We start from the raw sequence: 20,000 nt of genomic DNA, 5'->3' as shown, positions 1-20,000 counted from the left end.
GAGGGGAGTGGAGGGGGATGAGAGGGGAGTGGAGGGGAGGAGAGGAGGAGAAGGAGGAGGGGGGGTGAGAGGAGAGAAGAAGAAGAAAGGACAGGAGTGGGATCAAGAGGAAAGTCAGAGGGAGCAGGAGAAGAGTAGAGGTGGAGGGCGGAGTGAGGGGGAGAGGGACAAGGAGGAGGTGAGGAGGAGAGAGGAGTTGGGAGAGTGGGAGGAGAGGAGGAGAGGAAGAGAGTGAGTGGAGGCAGGAGAGGAGATTAGTGGGAGACGGGGGGGGGGGGATCAGACGAGTTGCGGAGAGGGAGGAGGAGGAGGAGGAGGAGGAAAATGAAATGGAACGTAAGAGGCAGAGAGAGACTCAGAGAGAGACGAGCAGGGCGGTAATGAGAGGTGAGCCGTCTGCTGGCGGTGACAGCATCTCTGTGACTAGAGGGCCTTTTACGGCTTTGAGTCAAGATGCAGAACCCAACGTGTGAGAGTGCGGTGATACCTATCGCAATCCTGGTGGCCTCCTTATGATGGTCCTCATTATTATTACTATGAGCAGCTTACTACTGACCTCTTCGTGGGGGAGTCTCAGTCACGCCAAAGGGAGACAGTGTCATCAGTGACACAACGTTAACTTTTATGAAGTGTTTACGTATGGGTTGTGCATATTTTACGATAATAATATAAAGGGAAGCCACGCGGTTCCGTACACATTGCTACGCTTTGAATAAAGGGAGGAATAATTACACGATGGTGAGCCTGTTTAAACTGAAGGAAAGGGGAAGTTAAAAACAAGATTGTCTCTCGTGTATTTGCTTAGCTTTGTGTGTGAGTTTGTGTGTGTTTGTGTGTGTGTGTATTAATGAACCCCTTGTTAAAGTTTAATGTCTCCTTTCTCTAGTTGTCAAGGAGATTTACTGCCTTGCCCCCCTGGGAAAAAAAAAAACACCTGGGTCTGTGACAAAGCACCTCCGCACAAAGATTAAACATGCACACACACACACACACACACACACACACACACACACACACACACATTTATATATACCCCAACACATAAACACACACACGCATTTATGCACACGCACACACACACACACACACACACACACACACACACACACACACACACACACACACACACACACATACACAGATTTATATATACCCCAACCCCTACACACAAACACACACACCCATTTACGCGTACACAACCACACGCACACACACACACACATTGACGCACACACATATTCAAGGACACACACACACACACACAAACACACACTTATATATACCCCCAACCCCCCACACACAAACACACACACCCATTGACGCACACAAAAACAAACACACACACACACAAACACACAGACACATTGACGCACACACATATTCAAGCACACGCACACACACACACACACACACACACACACACACACACACACACACACACACATATACCCATTGAAGCAGACACACACACATACATTGTCGTCGTAAACTCTCACACCTCCTATACTCTACCATATTATTCAAACCAGATGCAGGAATGAAAGGTAGCTATTCGTAAATTACTGCAAACCACGGATAAGGGGAATCTCAAGGTTTCTGAACAAAAAATACGCTTGATATCAAAGTATCTAAATAGGTGTAGATCAACGTAGAGGGGTTTAACAGCTCATGCTGCTTTGATGTAATTTTGGTTCTTTGAGGGAATAGAATTCTCGTATATATCCATATGTGCTTGGTTAAGACCTATCATTTCATTTTCTGTAACACGCACGCATATATCAAGAATTTAATCCATTTTATATGATCACAATATTCTAACCAACCTCTAAATATGCATTATTATGCAAGCAGCGGGACGCTGTGATTAGGTACATAAATGTTTACAACGTAAGCACAGTTCAAGTTCTTTACGAGTTTTTGAGTTCTGTGTAAGAGTAATTTACTAAAACCCAGATTTTTCACCTTAATAGTGAATACTGATTTAAATGATTTAGCTGTCTTTTACTCCAAACCGTAGTGCACTCCTTGCCATAATGACTTTATGTGTGGCAGCTGAGCTACCATCAATTATTTTGCTTTTATGATAAACTAGGTTTTGCTGCTGGCATTCTACGGTGCATTTTGAAGGCAAACCGCAGTTACCAGTTTATTATGAATTAATTAATTACCTTATTAATCAATCTGGCTTGTTTTATTATAATATTTTAGTGTGTGTAATAAAATACATCATTGTGGTTATTTTTTTAACCGAGCACATTCTGTTCCCTCAAAACACCAAAAGAGCCTGAAAAGTTCAATTGGCATTAAAAACCCTCTAAGTTGACGTACACGTATCTGGAAACGTTGAGATTCAACATATTCGTGGTTTGCAGAAAGGTAGAAATGTCTGTTTCATTCCTGCGACTGGGTTTTGATATAATGTGCCTTGACGCTACATATAAATGAAGCCACAGCTTTATACAATTCTACGTAACGACTACGAGAACCACCAAAAAAGAAAGAAAATGTCCATTTGATTCGCCTGTTTGTGTCTTTGTTTTTCTCACTTCAACTTCATGTTGCGGTTCCAACATTTTGTTTTTTCAGTGAGTCATCTTTGATTATCTAACATCTAGGAATTCACTAGTTTCATTTTTTTAAGGCAGTCCAGCAGCCACAGATGGAATGTGATATTAAAATGTGACAACAACACCTTCCTTGAAATCCTGCTGATTTAGTTAAAGGTTTGCTCAGAGTGTGGATCGCAAGTCGGAATTGCAGAGTGACATTTCCATGCGAGGGATATATGGCCCTCCGGTTCTATCCAGCCTCACTGGTAGAGTGTGGCGTTAACACTTCCATGGTTAGGTCTTAGATTCTCACTTGTGCAACCCATGATTGGAGTATATGGGGTTTGTAAAATTGCGGTATTGTAAGGCGCTTTGGATAAAAGCCTCCACTAAATAGCATCTGTTATCTTAATCTTACCAAGGCAAAGTGCATTTTACTCAGCGATGTAAATCTTTCACCTTTTCGACCTGCTTGTCAAGGGAGATGTATTTCTGTACAGAATGGTCCACTGTTATTCCCATCACAAGAGTGTGCATAAAACACATTATTATTTGCAGCGCAAACCCATTATTCTTGGTAATTGCGGTATAGTTAAAGTTTTGAGGGGAGGTGATGAGGTATGACTCATTTGCATATTCATACATGTTGGAGGTCAAATTAAGTGGAGTTGCATGTTGGCCCAACATATTTTTCGTTCTTTTAATATTTCCGTCATTGTATTTGAACACATTAAATACTATTTGTAAATATGTATGCCCTGCCGTTGAGGGCTCTTAAGTCTTTAGGATCAAGACTGCAGAATATTAACTCTGGAGACACATTGGGCACAGAGCCATGCTGGAGCCCAAAGAGTTGATGTGATAAAAGAAACTGAGCCCATGTCAGGGGAAATATTTCTGATGGTTACAAAATCTCTCATTTAAATGAGGCCGAGAGTTAAAAGATGGCTTCTTCCTCGTCTGCCTTTGGGTTTTAAGCATATGATTCTGTCCGTCCTTCATCCATTTGGGAACAAAGGAATGGACAGCATAACGGCCTGTTAAAACACACACACACACACACACGCAACCCACCACACACGCACACGCACACACATGACCACACGCGCGCGCACACACACACACACGCACACAGACGCACACGCATCCACACACACGCGCGCGCGCGCACACACACACACACACACACACACACACACACACACACACACACACACACACACACACACACACACACACTCATTCACAAACGCGCACACACACACACACACAAACACGCACACACACTCCCCTCGACACACTCTGTGTCTCTCTCTATAGAATTGTCGACATGAACATATGCAATTGCGAAAAATAATTGCCCCTGACTTCAATCTCATTCAAACCAACCCCCCTTGCTCCCGCCCCTCTACACACATATGCACACACACACACACACACACACACACACACACACACACACACACACACACACACACACACACACACACACACACACACACACACACACACACACACACACACACACACACACAACCACACGCACACAGACGCACACGCAACCACACACACGTGCGCACACACACACATACTGTCACAAACGGGGCCTTAATGATACACTTCATGCATCCAGTCCTACGTAGTTGGCCTCCATTACGGTGTGTGTGCCACTGGACATGAATAATAGAAGATAATATTGTGCTCAGCTACAGCCCTACTTCCCCTCTCGCTCTCGCTCTCTCTCTCTCTCTCTATAAATATATAAAGACCTGTACGTCCGTATCGCTGTGTCTCCATCCGCCTTGTCTTTAACCGTCTCTCATTGTCATTCTGCCCCACAGGGTTTCCCGGGGAGGAAGAGAAGAAGAAGGAGAAGGGGATGAGGAGTGTCCAGACGGCCAGCCGCTGAGGAGGGATGGCCTGAATACACTGGAGGAAGAGGAGACTCACAAAGGAGGAGGAGGAGGAGGAGGAGGAAGATAGTCCCAGCCCCAACAGAGTCAGATGACAGGAGGAGCAGAAAGAGGAAAGCTTCTGAAGGACCAGTGATCAGGGAGCCCAGGATAGAGACATAGAAATACACTGTATAGAGAGAGAGAGAGAGAGGTAGAGAGAGGGGTAGAGAGAGAGGAGGAGGCAGCAGCTCGCTGACACCAGTCCAGGCGTTGAAGTGGTTGCCAGTGAGGAGGGAGGGAGAGGTCGGTGGGCGATGAGGATGATTGCGGTCGGGGAGGGAAGGGCTGAGGGTCTTAGATAGGAAGGTGTGTTGGGGGGGGGGGGGGTGGGGGGGGGGGGGTAAAATAGCAGAGGAGAGACCAGGGCATTACGAAGTGGCTGTTAGATAGGTGAGAGTGGAGAGGGATAGGTGGAGAAAAAAACTGAAAAGGAGGACAGAGTGGGGGGGGAAGTGAGAAATAGCCCACAAGACAGAGAGAGAGAGAGGGAGTGCGAGACGGAGAGAGAGAGAGAGAGAGAGAGAGAGAGAGAGAGAGAGACAGCAGGTTGAGGTGTGGGAGCAGCTTGCAGCAGGCTACTGGTGTGGTGGTGGTGGTGGTGGTGGGTGGGGGTGGGGTGGGGTTCAGAACAGGGGAGATAGTGGAAGGGTAGGAAGAGAGGTAGACCAGGGAGTGAAGGGGGGGTTTTACGGAGAAGGGATAAAATAGAAGGTTCTGGATGGTCTCCACGGCGCTGGACAGCAGGTCCCGCCCCTTTCAGAGATGGCCTCCAACTTTAACGACATCGTCAAGCAGGGCTATGTGCGGATGCGCAGCCGCAAGCTTGGGGTGAGTGGTCTCCTCGTGTGTGTGTGTGTGTGTGTGTGTGTGTGTGTTTCCTCATTATTTCTCCCCTCTTGGATTCCTTTGCGTTGTGGGGATGGTTACGAGTGTGACCTTTGAGCCAGATTCGTCCCCTGAGCAATCATCTGCAGCACTGTTACATCTGCCTATAGTTTTAGAGCACACATTTGCATATAAACTGCTGAAGTGTGGGGTGAGTATTACTATTCAAAATCCTAGTGTGTGTGTGTGTGTGTGTGTGTGTGTGTGTGTGTGTGTGTGTGTGTGTGTGTGTGTGGGGGGGTGTGTGTGTGAGCGTGCTCGTGTGTGTGCTTTTGCACATGTTTGTGGATGGGAGACTTACCTAATGGAGGCAAGAAAAGCACCAATCAATGTGCGTAATGTGCTGTTTTTGCCAGTTCCCTTCTTCTGTTGGCCTTCTAGAACTGACCATACAGTGTTTACCCTCTGAAGTATGAAGGCACGCCATATCTCTTTTCTGACAAGAGTTTCACCTCCTTAATGGACTCTTTACTGTACAGGGAAATGTGTTCCCTAATGAAAGCGGTGATGTAATTTGGTGGACAATCAGCCCAATATTTGTGTAACAATTCAACACGCATTAAGGGAATATAAAAGGCCTTATCTGTGATTACCTCAAGATGGCTGCATATTTTCCCATGCATTTCTATTATGGACTAATGGTTGGCCATTCAATCCTATTTGTACAGCGCAATTGCTAGCATTTAGCCTCCATGTAGCACACCATTCCAATCCCCCCTTGCTTGGGGCACCAACACCCAGAATGCTGGACGTTTCTCCCTTTTCACATTCTAGCTAGCTATTAGCCAGAAGTTTATCCAACGGACTCAACCCTGCTTATCCTGATGCAACGATAGTGACGGTGTAGGGGGGTGGTGCGGGGAGACGGCTGGTGGGTGCTGCATCCCCACACATGCTGGCAGTGAGCTTCTGCAGCCCCCTCAGCAGAGCAAGCGGGGGAACGCGGGGGATTTGATCCAGAAAAGGTTGGACGTCGGGAGTCAGCGCAGATTATTTCCCCGGCTAAAGTCTCCCAAGGCCAGCTAGCACTTTGGTCCCCGAGCAACATCCACCCCCTCACTCCCTCTGTTTCTTTTTCTCATTGTTTCTCTCTCTGTCTCTCTCTCACACTCTCTCTCTCTCCTCACTAGAAAAGGAACATGCCCTCTGATTAAGTCAAGACCCAACCTCGAGCCATCTCCCCACCCAGCCCCCTGTTCCTTCCCTCCGACCCCACACCCCTCGCCTCAGTGTTGACTCAAGCACCCTGGCGCAGGCGGGCTGAAAATGCCCTCGGCTGGGTTTTGGCTGAAGCGATCGATTAGTCGCGATCTCTCTCTCTCTCAATCTCTCTTTGTCCATCAAACTCTCTCCGGCTATCGAGCTCTCTCACTTTTTTGTCCCTCTCTGTCTCTGGTTCTTTCTCCCTCAATCATTCTCTTTTTCTCTCAAACATTTTCTATTATGTGTTTATGTATTCATCCCGTGATATCACACCTTTGGACAGATACTCAAGGTTTCTCTCTCTCGTTCCAGATACTGTCGGGGGATAGAGTTGCATTATGATAACAGTACAATGCTACCGTGTGCATTTATAGAGGTACTGCAGAAGATTCTCAGAAGAAGTACAACTCGTAGAAACCGACAAAAAAACAAAGGGTGTGAGAGAAACAGGGAAGACGTGGGCGTAAGGTTGACTGACTCACAGGGAGGTCAGTGGAGAATCTGTCTTCAAACTCTCGGTGGGAGTAGTCTCCTTAGTCACAACCTCCTCCTAAGGCACATGGGGGGGGGGGGGGGGGGATTCAGCAGCTGAGGTACTCTCCCTCGGGGGCTTGTGGTAGAAAATGCTCTCCATGTCACACTTCATTTGTCTCACTTGAGGGGGCACCTGATCCGCCGTCGCCACGCCCCAAGACAACAGCGGTTTGGAGGCTGCACTGTACTGGCTCTCTGGTACCCTGGTTTTATCACTGTAGTGTGTTCCTCCAGCTTGGTGCTGGCTACTGATGCTAGCCCTGTATGCATGTGTTACCCCCCCCCCCCCCTGATTTTGGGAAGGACTTGCATTTTAGGGTATTTCTTATTTGCCGATATTTCTTTTCAGTTACATTGTAATCGTCTTTATTAACTTGGTCTTTACTTGAACATTTATTTCAATTGGTGCCCAATTTCGGTCTTCTATGTTCTTACAATTTCGGTTAAATTTAGTCAAACTTCATTCATATTTGAACTTGTTAAGTGGATGTCATAAGATTGTTTTTTATCATTTTATATAAAACTTAACAAGACAGCAGTGCTGCAGCAAACCACCAGTAACTCATTTTCAGATTTCTCGTTATGAAATATATGCACTGGTAATTAGTTGAACTAGGTCAGGGCCTGTTCAAAACAGGACTGTTTTGAACAGGGTTATTCCGTGGCCTCTCGTTTTGTTGCACGCAGCTTTCTCGAGAACAAACAACAAACCAATTCACACTCGACACTGCAGTACCTCGAGTCCTTTGGCAATACCCCCGCCAAGCAGACATGCTGGAGTCTGTACGAAGTGCCCTGAGGCCCCGCCCCCCCGCCGCTGCACACAGCACCGATAGTTGTTTATTTTGTTCACAGTTTATTAATATTGAACGTGACTGTTTCCAAATTGGTCGACACTGCACTTTCTCATGTCCCCAACAATAAACACGCAGAGTGTGATCAGATGAACGCTTCTAGAGATATGCAATGGACGTCCATGGATACAGAAAGAGATTCCTTGCTTTCTAGCTATATAACACAAAGACCTACTGCTACCTCAAAAGCAGTGTTTTTAATTGGCTTATGATTATTGAATAAACTATTTGTGTGTCACAGAACACAACCACCCACTTCATTGGTTAGTTCGCTGAGCTCAAGATATCAGGGTGCCCCCAGAGATAGTCTTCAATCAGGTAGGATCCTCCTCTATCTTCTCTAGGCCCCCAATGCAATCCGTTGTAGCTTGGAAGGGCATGACTCTTCTGTCATTCACAAACGCTATGCCTGAATCTGTTTTCAGAGAAATAAGGTATTATATTAAACCAAAGGCTCTGTCGTCTGTCGTTGATCAGTTTAAATTAAACTTTGCCGGCATGGGTGTGGGTGACCTACTGACACCTTATGCGATGGCTAGCTGCGCTCTACCGCCTCAGCTCCACGCATCACAGCGTTTCTATCATCTCCAAGCCGAGCGGCATTAGTACAAAATGTAAATGCTGTGGCTTTTTTTTATTGTATAGGAGCGGTGAGCAGAGCAAATGATTGGGCAAACATTTGAGTCGGTCTTTAATGGCGGTGACATTATCTTTTCTGCGCGGCACCAGACAAGCTCAAGTATTGGAGTGCACCGCTGTTCAAATCACTTCAACCGCCGCCGCTTCTCCCTCATCTGACAGGGCTTGAAATTAACATCCGCCCGGCAACCGACTGCGTGGGGAAATTGCCTGCGGAGGGTAATTTTGTCAATACTTTTAGGCAGGGAATGGAGCTTTGAAGGTTTCATTTTTTTTTTCCCCCATGTTAATTAATTTTTGTATGCATTTTCTTTTCTTTTTTTTGCGATTTCACCGAAAATTGCGAGCGCACACTTACACGCTCCATCACAAACGGCCTGAATAGGTACTCTGCTCTGAGCATTGTTTTTTTAATCATCTTGTCTTATTTTTGTTTCAACGTCAGGACCCAATGGAACTCCATCATGTATGAATTCCAAAACATAAAAGCGATTTGTTTTCTAAGGTGTTGGCATTAATGCAACAGTGGAACGACGCCTGTGGTTTTTTGACTGGTTACCTGTCAGAAACCCCCCGGGTTCAGCCGAGGAAGTCCTGACAGGGGTCCAATGGCTGGTTGAAGGTTTCCTTGAAAGTTGTTTACCAAATGTTTTCTCGTGTACCCCGTACCTCGTCCGTCCATGGGAACCTACTTAGCGTCAGAGGGTCATCTTCCTGTTGCTCCTGGGCTGACCGGGCCTGTGGCTCATCGCTAGACCTTTAAAAACGTTTGACTCCCCAGCGTTAGCCCTTGCTCCCCCCAAGGTAGCGTCCAGCTCCACCCCTTCTCTCCCAACCATGTCACTCATGCTGCCTCTGGCCGCGGACCCCCATGACCCCCACCCAACCAGCTGTGGGTCCCCATCCCCCTTAAGGCCAGCCCTCTTATTTATTTATTTTCCTGTTTTATGGAGCGTTGCTGATGTGATTTATGCAAGGGAACACACACACATGCGCACACGCACGCACGCACGCACGCACGCACGCACGCACGCACGCACGCACGCACGCACGCACGCACGCACGCACGCACGCACGCACGCACGCACGCACGCACGCACGCACGCACGCACGCACGCACGCACGCACGCACGCACGCACGCACGCACGCACGCACGCACACACACACACACACACACACACACACACACACACACACACACACACACACACACACACACTCGGCAGATCAATATTCACAGTATGTCCACAACTCAAATCATAGCTAGTTGCTAGCATGGTACCATTATTGATATAAGGTCCAAAAACACAGCAACCTACACAAAGGTACGACCTACAACATCAGCCTCACACATCCACATACGAGAAATTTGATGATGGAAATTCTGCCCTTCAGTAGTCCCTATAGTGCGTTGATACACGCACACACACACACACATACACACACACAGTATGTGTGTGTGTGTGTGTGTGTGTGTGTGTGTGTGTGTGTGTGTGTGTGTGTGTGTGTGTGTGTGTGGGGGGAGCAAGTACTGGCTCCCCATAGAGGCTAGGGGGGAGGGTTACTCACTTCATGAGTCTAATCTCAATGGATGTGGGTGGAGAGTAATGAAGAGGAATATTATACACAAGTGACCTTTACAAGTTGTCAAATGCTGTTGATCCGTCTTCGCAAAGGGAATAGGACAATTTAGTTTTTAGTTCCGTTTTCGGTTGCCTTGAGTATATGGATATCTACAATCAGCAAATTGCAATGTTTTCTAAAGCTCTTTGTTGAGCACTTACGCCAGTAAGGATTGTACTTTAGTCCTGAATAATTTGTTGATCTTCTGAATATAATTATCCAGTCTGAAGCCGTGTCTGGTGTTCTTGGTTTGAGGACCGGTATTTGCTCAAATTTTAAATGTCCCTGTTCCCAGACCTAATGTCAGGGTTTTTTATTGATCGAAGGTCCAATGATGGCGGTCTAATTCGTGAAAGTGGAGTACAAGATAATGCTTTTTCTTAACAACAAACATCCTGTAATAATGAAATACCGATGACAACTACACTGTCAGCTACAAGGCTGCTCAACAACACGGTGCGATCTGACTTCGTTGGCCACGGGGGAGGTTTGAAAAGGCAATCTAAAATGACAATCTAAAATGGCGTTCTCCTCTGTGACAATGATGGATGGTTGAGTCAGACATTTTCTCAAAATCATGATGTTAGAAGCCATTAGCGATGACCTTGCCTGCTAATTATTTCCAAAGATACCACCTGGACTCTTTTGACATTGCTAAAGAAAAGTAAAATGTTAAAATTGATGGGATGATTTGTTCTCTGTGGATGTACCGACTGTTATGCCCAGCAAAAGAACACAGTTGAAGTTTTATTGATTTGATTGTCTATTTTAAATCAAAGTTCTGAAATATTGTTACATGCCCCTAACTGGACTTTATTAAAGGTATATCCCACAATGGGCGGTGGGATATAGGTAGAGCGGGTACCATATAGGCTCAGTCCTGAAGATAGCGACCTGGGTTCGAAACCTGGCCTTAGTCATTGGATACATGTCCTCCCCTCTATCTCCCATACCTTCCTCTCTATAACACTCTATACTAAAGCATACCCCAACAGAATGTAAGGAATAACAAAGGTGAGAAGGTCTCGCTAAACAGAACAAATAGAGGAAAACTTCCAGGCTAACCATAACACACTGTGGTCCGTAGGTACCAGCAAACTTAAATGATCAGGATATCATCCAGACTATCAAAACAACGTTTAGAGTCTCTGGGCTGACTCTTATAAAGCTTGCCACAGTACGCCTCCAACTGCCATCTCTTTCCACAGAATCTCCACAACATCAACAGGTGCTGGATGTTGGAGAGGGAAAAGCAATGGTCGTGACAATAGACTCCATTTTGCAACCATTTCGCTGCGGAAATACGTTTGCTTGTGGCTTTGACATTGATTACGTTTGAGTGCTTTTGGAGCTGACTGGAAATTGCCAGTCAGCTCCCACTTCAATTCCATTAAATTCCAAAAAAATCGGAGGATATCTATACAGCAGAATCAATCTTATACCTTATCACCTTTATTGATCAACAAACAGAAAAAGAAGGAAAATATGAACAATTATGAAGTACCGCACCATCCTTTTCTGGAATTGAAAACAAGGCACACACACCGAAAAGAGATGAGTATACCTTTTTGTATTGCTGGTCAGAGAAGATAGCCTGGAAATTGTGCTCAGAATACCTGAACAGCTAATTAACCCTAGGGAGAGCGCCATCTGTGGTGAAAAGCAGATGGTTGCAGTTGCCATATGGAGGGCAACTGCCCCTGGCACCAGTTTCTACCAATCAGAGACGATCTTTCACAGCCTGCTTTTAATGCTCTGTTGTGTTACCACCACTCTAAAAAAATACATTGGTGATGCAACACAGGCCTATGTTAAGTACAGCATCAAAGTGAATTGGTAGTTATGGTATCACCCCAATGTTGTTGTACTCCTCTCATCCAATCTCCCCCCCTCGTAACATCAGACATCATATTTTACTGTCTAGTTCACCTTCCCTCCGACTAGCCCCACCCACTCTCTCTCCCTCTCTCTCTCTCTCTCTCTCTCTCTCTCTCTCTCTCTTCCCCCCTCCATCCATCCAGACCCACCCTCTCTCTCTCTCTCTCTCATCCATCCAGACCCACCCTCTCTCTCTCTCTCTCTCTCTATCTCTCTCTCTCTCTCTCTCTCTCTCTCTCTCTCACTCTCTCTCCCCTACGCTCTATCCAGCTCTACCCACTCTCTCTCACCTCCGCTCCATGCAGCCTGACCCATTCTGTCTCTCTCTCTCTGCTTAACTTAGTTCCTATTCCTTTACAGTGTGTGTGTGTGTGTGTGTGTGTGTGTGTGTGTGTGTGTGTGTGTGTGCTTTTTGTCTTCCCTACGCTGATGCTTGTTCTGGTCATCATTATTAGGTTTGGCCTTTCAGTCGGTCACCTTACCTGCCCAACACATCTCTGCCCCTGTCAGCCTGTAGCATAGTGCTGCTCATGCACTTCTTCTTCTCTGGCCTTGGCCTTATTATCTCTGGCGTCGTTTCTCTGAGATTCCTTCACTTTCCCTTTCTGCCCCTGGACCTTCCTCCCCTCCACGGTCCTTGTTTAAACTGCAGTTTTAGACGGGTGGTTTTGATTGGTGGTTGTTGACGCGCTCCAGATGTGGCAGGAGAATGGATGGTGCTTGTGGTTGTTGTTGCGTGTACTACATGTTTGTACTACACGCAAAGGTGTGTTACCTCTATGGAACAATCATTTGCTTATTTGACTCTTGCACCCCTGTTGGCTTTTTCCCGTGGAATGGGGCGTTGTTCATCAACTTGTCTACAAAACGTGAATTCAACCACGGTAGACGGTTAACTCGTATTATCAACCAACTCCTTTTTTTTTTTTGCTAATTTTTACCAGATGCGTTCTCCTCTTTATCTGTTAATTGTAATCATTTGACCAAAAACCTCCCTTTAATCAAGAGAAGTCCCTGCAACCTCCCTAAATGTTTAAATCAAATATTATCTACAATCTCAGTCAAATACGACCCATTGTTTGGAAAGGGCTAAGCTCACTGCGATATTGGATGGAGATACGCAAACATAATGTCTCATTGTGTCAGTGTTGTGTCAGTACATCTCACCTCACCTCACCTCTGAGATACACGAGAATCGGAGGGCCCTGGGAGCGGCCATGTCAAGGTTCCTACTGATTTCATTTTCTTCAGTCTCGTATGACCTTTACCTCGGCTGTTTGTGAAGTCACTCTCTCTCATCTTCTCCCTCTGTCTGTCCTCTGATTCTCTTGCTCTCTCTCCCTCCCTCCCTCCGTCTGTCGGTCTATCTGTCTGTGTGTGTGTGTCTCTCTCTCTCTCTCTCTCTCTCTCTCTTGTGCTAACGCTCTCTCTCTCTCTCTCTCTCTCTTGCTCTCAGTCTCTTGCTTACGCTCTCTCTCTCTCTCTCTCTCTCTCTCTCTCTCTCTCTCTCTCTCTCTCTCTCTCTCTCTCTCTCTCTCTTGCTAACGCTCTCTCTTTCTCTCTCTCTCTTGCTAACGCTCTCTCTTTCTCTCTCTCTCTTGCTAACGCTCTCTCTCTCTCGCTCTCTCTATTCTCTCACTCTCTCTCTCTCTCTCTCTCTCTCTGTCTCTTTCTCTGTCTCTCTCTCCCTCTCTCCCTCCCTCCCTCTCTGTGTCTGTCTTTATCCCATCTACCGCCCTCTTCCTTCCTGTTTTCGGTTGTTTACAAGATCTTGGTTGATTCTCAGGGGGAGAGCTCCCGCTGACCATGTTGAGAATACTGATTCAGAGCTTCCCTTCCGCAAATCCCTTTAAGTACTAGTGAGAAGCCAAACACAATCAGACTTGAGCTGGATTAGTTCTTCACTAAACTCTGTCCACATGGTACGTTCACTAAACTCTATCAACACAGAGTATGTTTATCTAAGAGAGCCATAACCTTTTGAACTAAGCAGTTTGTATAGTTTGCACCAGCAGACTCATGACAGCTTTGTAGTGTTGCAAAACATTGAAAACAGAGTAGTACCATTAAAATGGTGACTTGGAAAGAAATATCAAAGAAATTACATTTGTATTAAGAGTTTAAAGTAGTGCCTTCTTAAGCAACATCATTTACTTTGAGTTTAAAATTTGCTCTCCTTTTTGAAGGGAGATTGACCTTTTGAAAGGGTACATACAAAAAGCTCATATTGAATGCACCGGCAACCTATAGCAATATCTCAAAGGGCACAGTGTGCACAGTTATTATGCATTTTGAGACAACTGTTAGTCCCCACAACAACCAAACAATTATAATATAAACATGTCATTTATGAAAAGGCTGGTTAATCTGGTAAAGGGCTCAGAGTTCTGCGTTTCGCCAGTTCCTTCCTGCCTGCTAGCACTAGACTCGCACAATGTCTCTGTGTCTGCTGAGACTAGCTTACTTTAAAGTTGAACGCAGTAGCGAGGGCATCGGAGGCATTGGCGCTGGTGGTGGGAGATTAGGTGATGTAAATTGGTCTGAGGCGAGGGATATGGAGCCAAAAGGGTTTTAAAAAATTGTGAAAAAGTGATTTGATTTGGCAAAGCCTTGCTGTATGTGTAATATCCGTGCACAAGGCTGTCCCCACCAGCTGAGCCTTGGATCAGTGGAATAATTTGGAGTTATTTTTGTATGCTAATGTTAGCCAAGATCAAGGGCCAAGAGGTGTTTGAATCTACTTTAATTACCTCAAACATTTTATTTGATCCTCTTTTAAATTCCTAGTTTGGATCATACTTCTATTGTATTTTTTATGTCTGTGTATGTAATGTATTTTACTACGAAGCAACAAAGTACAAAAACGTTATTGTACTTAAGTACAGTTTTCAGGTATCTGTACTTTACTTGAGTATTTCCTTTTCTAAAAACTATTACTTTTACTCCCTCCCTACATTTAAAACAAATATATTTACTTTCTACTCCTTACATTTTCAAAACAGGCTTGTAACCCTGGTTTTAATGCATTTCAGGGGAATAACCAAATATTTTCCATAATTTCGCGCCTTCCCAACATCAAGACTGATTTCACGGGACAATAACACAGAGAAAAGTCAATCCTTTGGTGTATCCCTCTGTGCATATCAGACCTAACAAGAAGAAACCAACGTAAACGACGGAGACAAGAGGAACCACAGAGAAATGGCGTCTATTGGAGAACCAGTAGTGTAGTGGGGGAGGTTGGATCTAACTCCTGTAGAGATGAGAGCGTGACTAACACAATCATTTTAGGCTTAATAAGACCCAAAGTGGGTTCTCGCTTTGATCATAATGTTTGGAGGTCTGCTGCTGACATCTAAAACTGATTTGCACATTGCAGCGAAGTTAATTTTGTTCAGTATTGCCTCCTGTTTATTTTATTTGAAGTTTGAATGGTTCAACTTTCACAGTCTTCGAATTATATTAATATGATTTGTGGCTATTTAGCTTTACAGAGAAACTGCAGGTAGAATTGTCAGAGGGCTATTCTTTCCTTTTATACATTACCAAGTCTTTACTTTTCCACTCTTACTTAAATAAAGAAGTTGATCAGTGCTTCTATCTTAACCAGTGTCTACATTTACAAAAGTATCTGTACTTCTGTTTGAGTAAAGAATGTATTTGCCACCACTGCTTGCACCTTACCTTAACTACAATTTGCTTCAAAAAACGTCCTCAAATTGAACCCCCATGTGTAATCTTCCCCTGTAACAAGTGAATTACCCTCCCCAACCATGAAACTGGCCTTCGTCAGCGAACCTTGGGGCTACTTATGTAATAATTGAATCCACACTGGGGGTAAACTGCAGTATGTGACTCCAGTGGATGCGATCATGTTGTCTGCTCTCATACCTTGAGCACAGAGAAGGTGGCAGAGAATATGAACTACATGACATTTTGAATCACAGGTGTTACATTAAGACGCCAAGAGATGGGCTCAAAGTGTAATTAACTAAACTCTCAAAAATGGGTCACAGAAATCCAGAGGAATTTACTTGCAGAAAAATAGTACAGATTTGTCATCAAATACATATATTTATATATTTCTTTTTTTTGCTTCAAATAACAGATATGTGTGGGTAGGAAATGATTGATAGAAATAAATATATAATCAGTTCAACAGGGGTGTGATAACCAAACGAACATCAGTAATCAAAGGAGTGAGTGACTCTACTTCAAGATATACAATTACAAAACGCACGCATGCTGACAGACAGTGATCATGCCGTTGCCCTGGTAACAGAAGGTTATAGTTTTGAAGGACAGATGGAATACAAGAAATACAGATACGACTGCTGTTGGTAGCAGTTGGTTGGAAGGAGTGTGTGTGTGTGTGTGTGTGTGTGTGTGTGTGTGTGTGTGTGTGTGTGTGTGTGTGTGTGTGTGTGTGTGTGTGGTTGTGTATGTGAACTTGTGTGTGTGTGTGTTTTATTGCATATTGTTTCTCTCTCAGCTCAGTTGGAAAGTTTCTCGATAACTCGATAGCATCTGCATAACCGGATTCCCTCCATAGAAAACGTTTTTAATGTCACCCTGCCTCACCCTTTGTATCTCTCACTGTCTAATTCTTCATTCTCGCTCTCCCTTTCTCTCCCCCAGGCCTCTTACTCTCTGCCCCCATCCTCCTCTCGCACTCCCACTCTCTCCCCCAGCAATCCTCTTCCTTCTCCCCCTCTCCCTCTCTCCCCCATCTCCTCCTTTCTCTCTCCCACTTTCTCTCCTCTCTCTCCCTCCCCATATGTCCCTCCCACTCTCTCCCTCAGGGTATCTTCAGGGTATTTTCTCCCTTTTCCTCGCCCCCACCCCTCCTATCCTCTCTGTCTCTGTCTCTCTCTCTCTCTCTCTCTCTCTCTCTCTCTCTCTCTCTCTCTCTCTCTCTCTCTCTCTCTCTCTCTCTCTCTCTCCTCCCCACCCTTCCCTCTGCTCTTGCTACAGTAGTACAACTCTTTCAGATGTGATCACTTGTGTACTTTGTCATATAAATCTTACAGCGTATTTGTGTGTGTTCGCTGTGAATTTGTATGTGTGTGTGTGTGTGTGTGTGTGTGTGTGTGTGTATGTGACTGTGTGTGTGTGTATGTTTGTTTCTCCCAATTTGTGTAACTGTGTGTGTGCGTGTGTTTGTCTTTCCTATGTGTGTGTGTATGTTTGTGTATTGATATGTTTGTAACTTTGTGTGTGTAGATCTACCGGCGCTGCTGGCTGGTGTTTAAGAAGTCTTCCAGCAAAGGACCCCGCCGGCTGGAGAAATACCACGACGAGAAGTCGGCCTACATCCGAACCTGCCCCAAGGTGCTGTGTGTATGTTTGTGTGTATATGTGTGTATTTGTGTGTGTGTGTGTGTGTTTATTTGATTGTGTGTGTGTGTTTATTTGATTGTGTGTGTTTGTGTGAGTGTATGTGTGTGTGGGTGTGTGTATGTGTGTGTGTGTGTGTGTGTGTCTGGGTGTGTGTGTTTGTGGGTGTGTGTGTTTGTGTGTGTGTATGTTTGTGTATATCTGTCAGTGTGTCTGTGTGTGTGTCTCTGTGTGTAGCATCTTAACTGCAAGTGCTGTTCAGGGACTAAGCGCCATTATTTAGGGGCTATAGGGTTCGGGGAATGTCATAAAATGTGGCCTGTGAAGCCCTTTGAGACTGTAACTGTGATTAAGGACTATATAAATTAAATGGACCTGACTTTAACTTATTCCATTTAATCCAGGCCTGGTCACAAATCACAGTTGAGATTCATAGTTTATAGTCTGATAGCAGAAGAGCTTAAATCTGGGTGTAGGGGGAGTTTCAGTTTGGTTTGCTTCATATTTGTTCCTACTTTCAACCAATCACGTGGCTGGAGGCATGGATCTGTAAGGGTGTAATTGGCTGGTAACATTGAACACAATATCGGCAAGCAATAGTAAAGTGTGGTAAAAGTGTCAAGGTTTCAAATCAACACTATGTATATTGGCCACTGAAGAACAACCCTTCACTGAATGGGTTCTGAAAGCTTTATCCACTCCCGCAAATCATCGTAAGAATATCTAAAAATTGAAACAGGGAACAAGGTGTAAATCTTCCCCTCTTTCAGTATTTGGTTTCCATGGCGGAATCTGCGCCGTCTCCCCCTCAGAAGTCTGCTATAAAGTAAAACAACTGCTGGATGCGAGATTAATCCAAGCATAACTAACTAGCTTTGTTTTGCCTGATGTTGACATAGTGTCTTTTCTGCTTCAAACCAAATAAAACGTTATTTATCTAGCACTTATTGTGAAAGATCAACAGCAATACGATGCAAAGTGCTGAACAGGGGAGACAACACGACTAGATCAAAGGCTGAAGCATGTTTGTGCTGGGCTTGAAATGCCTCAAGGTGTGTATTGAGGCAGTGTCTATGTATCGGATGATGGTAAAAGCTTAGGCTGTTTCTAGTGGTGAAGCAGGTACCCGAGGGAGGCCCATGAGTAACCTTGTGGGTACTGAGAAAGAAGAAATAAAGAAGGAAAAGTGCAAGATTCAGAGAGGTTGTATTAGTCAAGGTGATTGGAGGAGCCAAGGGTAGAAGTGGGTGGTGGTTCTTTCTCTCAGATAGTGGGCGTGTGTGGGCGCGCATGTATTTGTGTGTGTATGCGTGTGTTTGGGGTTGTGTGTTTGTGTGTGTGTGTGTGTGTGTGTGTGTGTGTGTGTGTGTGTGTGTGTGTACATTGTCTCTTGTCAGTCAGCCACTGTTCTTGGCAGGGGGCAAAGATATATCTGTCAGAACCTTTCTCACACACACACACCACACACTGCACACCACACACACACACGCACACACACAGGTGGATAGATGACAGCAGGCGGTGCAAACATCAAAGCCTTGTCTATCTTGCTTCTCTGAGCTCCGCACCATCCAGCCTTGTACCTATATTCTCTCTCTCTCTCTCTCTCTCGCTCTCTCTCTCTCTCTACTTCTCTCTCTTCCTCTGTCTGTGTATTGTTTCATCTCTCTACATCTGTCTTCCCCCTGCTCTCACCGTCACTCTCTCTGTTCTCTTCCTTCTCCCTCAAAACCGAGCTCGTGAGCTGTTTCACAGTTATCACCTCCCTTCAACCTGCCCCCCATTCGCACACCCACACTTTCATATCCTTCACTGTGATTCAACGTGGTGCAAACACATGCACATAAATATAGCTCATGACGTTGTTGTAGCAATCACTGTAAATGTCCCCATGATGGTTGGCTTAGTTCCATAGGCATTTGATGTACAAAGTATGCCAGAAATTCCGCCAACATGTCTTAATTAGTAAGTTGAAAAGCTAATTAAATTTACTTCCTCTACTGCCAAACTAGAATAGGGTTAAAATCTTATGTATAAATAAAATCACTGTGAGTGTCCAATTAAATGACTGGCATTGATATCCCTGTATTCTATCTTCAATTGTATCATTCATCTAATCTTTGCTGCGAGTTATACTTTTAATTACTTTGATCCTTACATTTGTGATTGTCAAGTAATGGCAGGCAGTCTAAAACATCTATCTGAAAGTTTGGAGAGTTGTGTTTTAATTCAAACTTCATTAATTTATCTCACAACACACCTTCACCCCTGATCAGGTGACAGACATCAGCGATGTGAAGAACATCACGCGGTTGCCAAGGGATACCAAACGACAAGCAGTGGCCATTGTTTTCACAGATGACACGTCGCGCACATTTACATGTGAATCAGGTACCTCTACATTTACAGCACATTAACATGTGAATCAGGTACCTCTACATTTACAGCAGAATAACATGGGAATCAGGGACCTCTACATTTACAGCAGGATAACATGGGAATCAGGGACCTCTACATTTACAGCACATTAACATGTGAATCA

General features: G+C 44.9%; 1 protein-coding gene across 1 annotated transcript in view; it reads left to right on the top strand.

The window, feature by feature from the left end:
* Positions 1-5,118: 5,118 nt before the first annotated feature.
* The window catches only part of dok4 (docking protein 4), a 22,974-nt gene continuing 8,092 nt past the window's right edge, over positions 5,119-20,000 (top strand). The window contains exons 1-3 of the mRNA XM_079737296.1: positions 5,119-5,332; positions 17,345-17,452; positions 19,735-19,849. Of these exons, the coding sequence (XP_079593422.1) occupies positions 5,267-5,332; positions 17,345-17,452; positions 19,735-19,849 (289 nt within the window). The 5' untranslated portion in view covers positions 5,119-5,266. The remainder of the gene's footprint in view (positions 5,333-17,344; positions 17,453-19,734; positions 19,850-20,000) is intronic.

This window comes from Pollachius pollachius, assembly GCF_949987615.1.
Source record: "Pollachius pollachius genome assembly, chromosome: 5".
NCBI lineage: Eukaryota > Metazoa > Chordata > Actinopteri > Gadiformes > Gadidae > Pollachius > Pollachius pollachius.
This window is presented reverse-complemented; position numbering and strand designations above follow the sequence as displayed.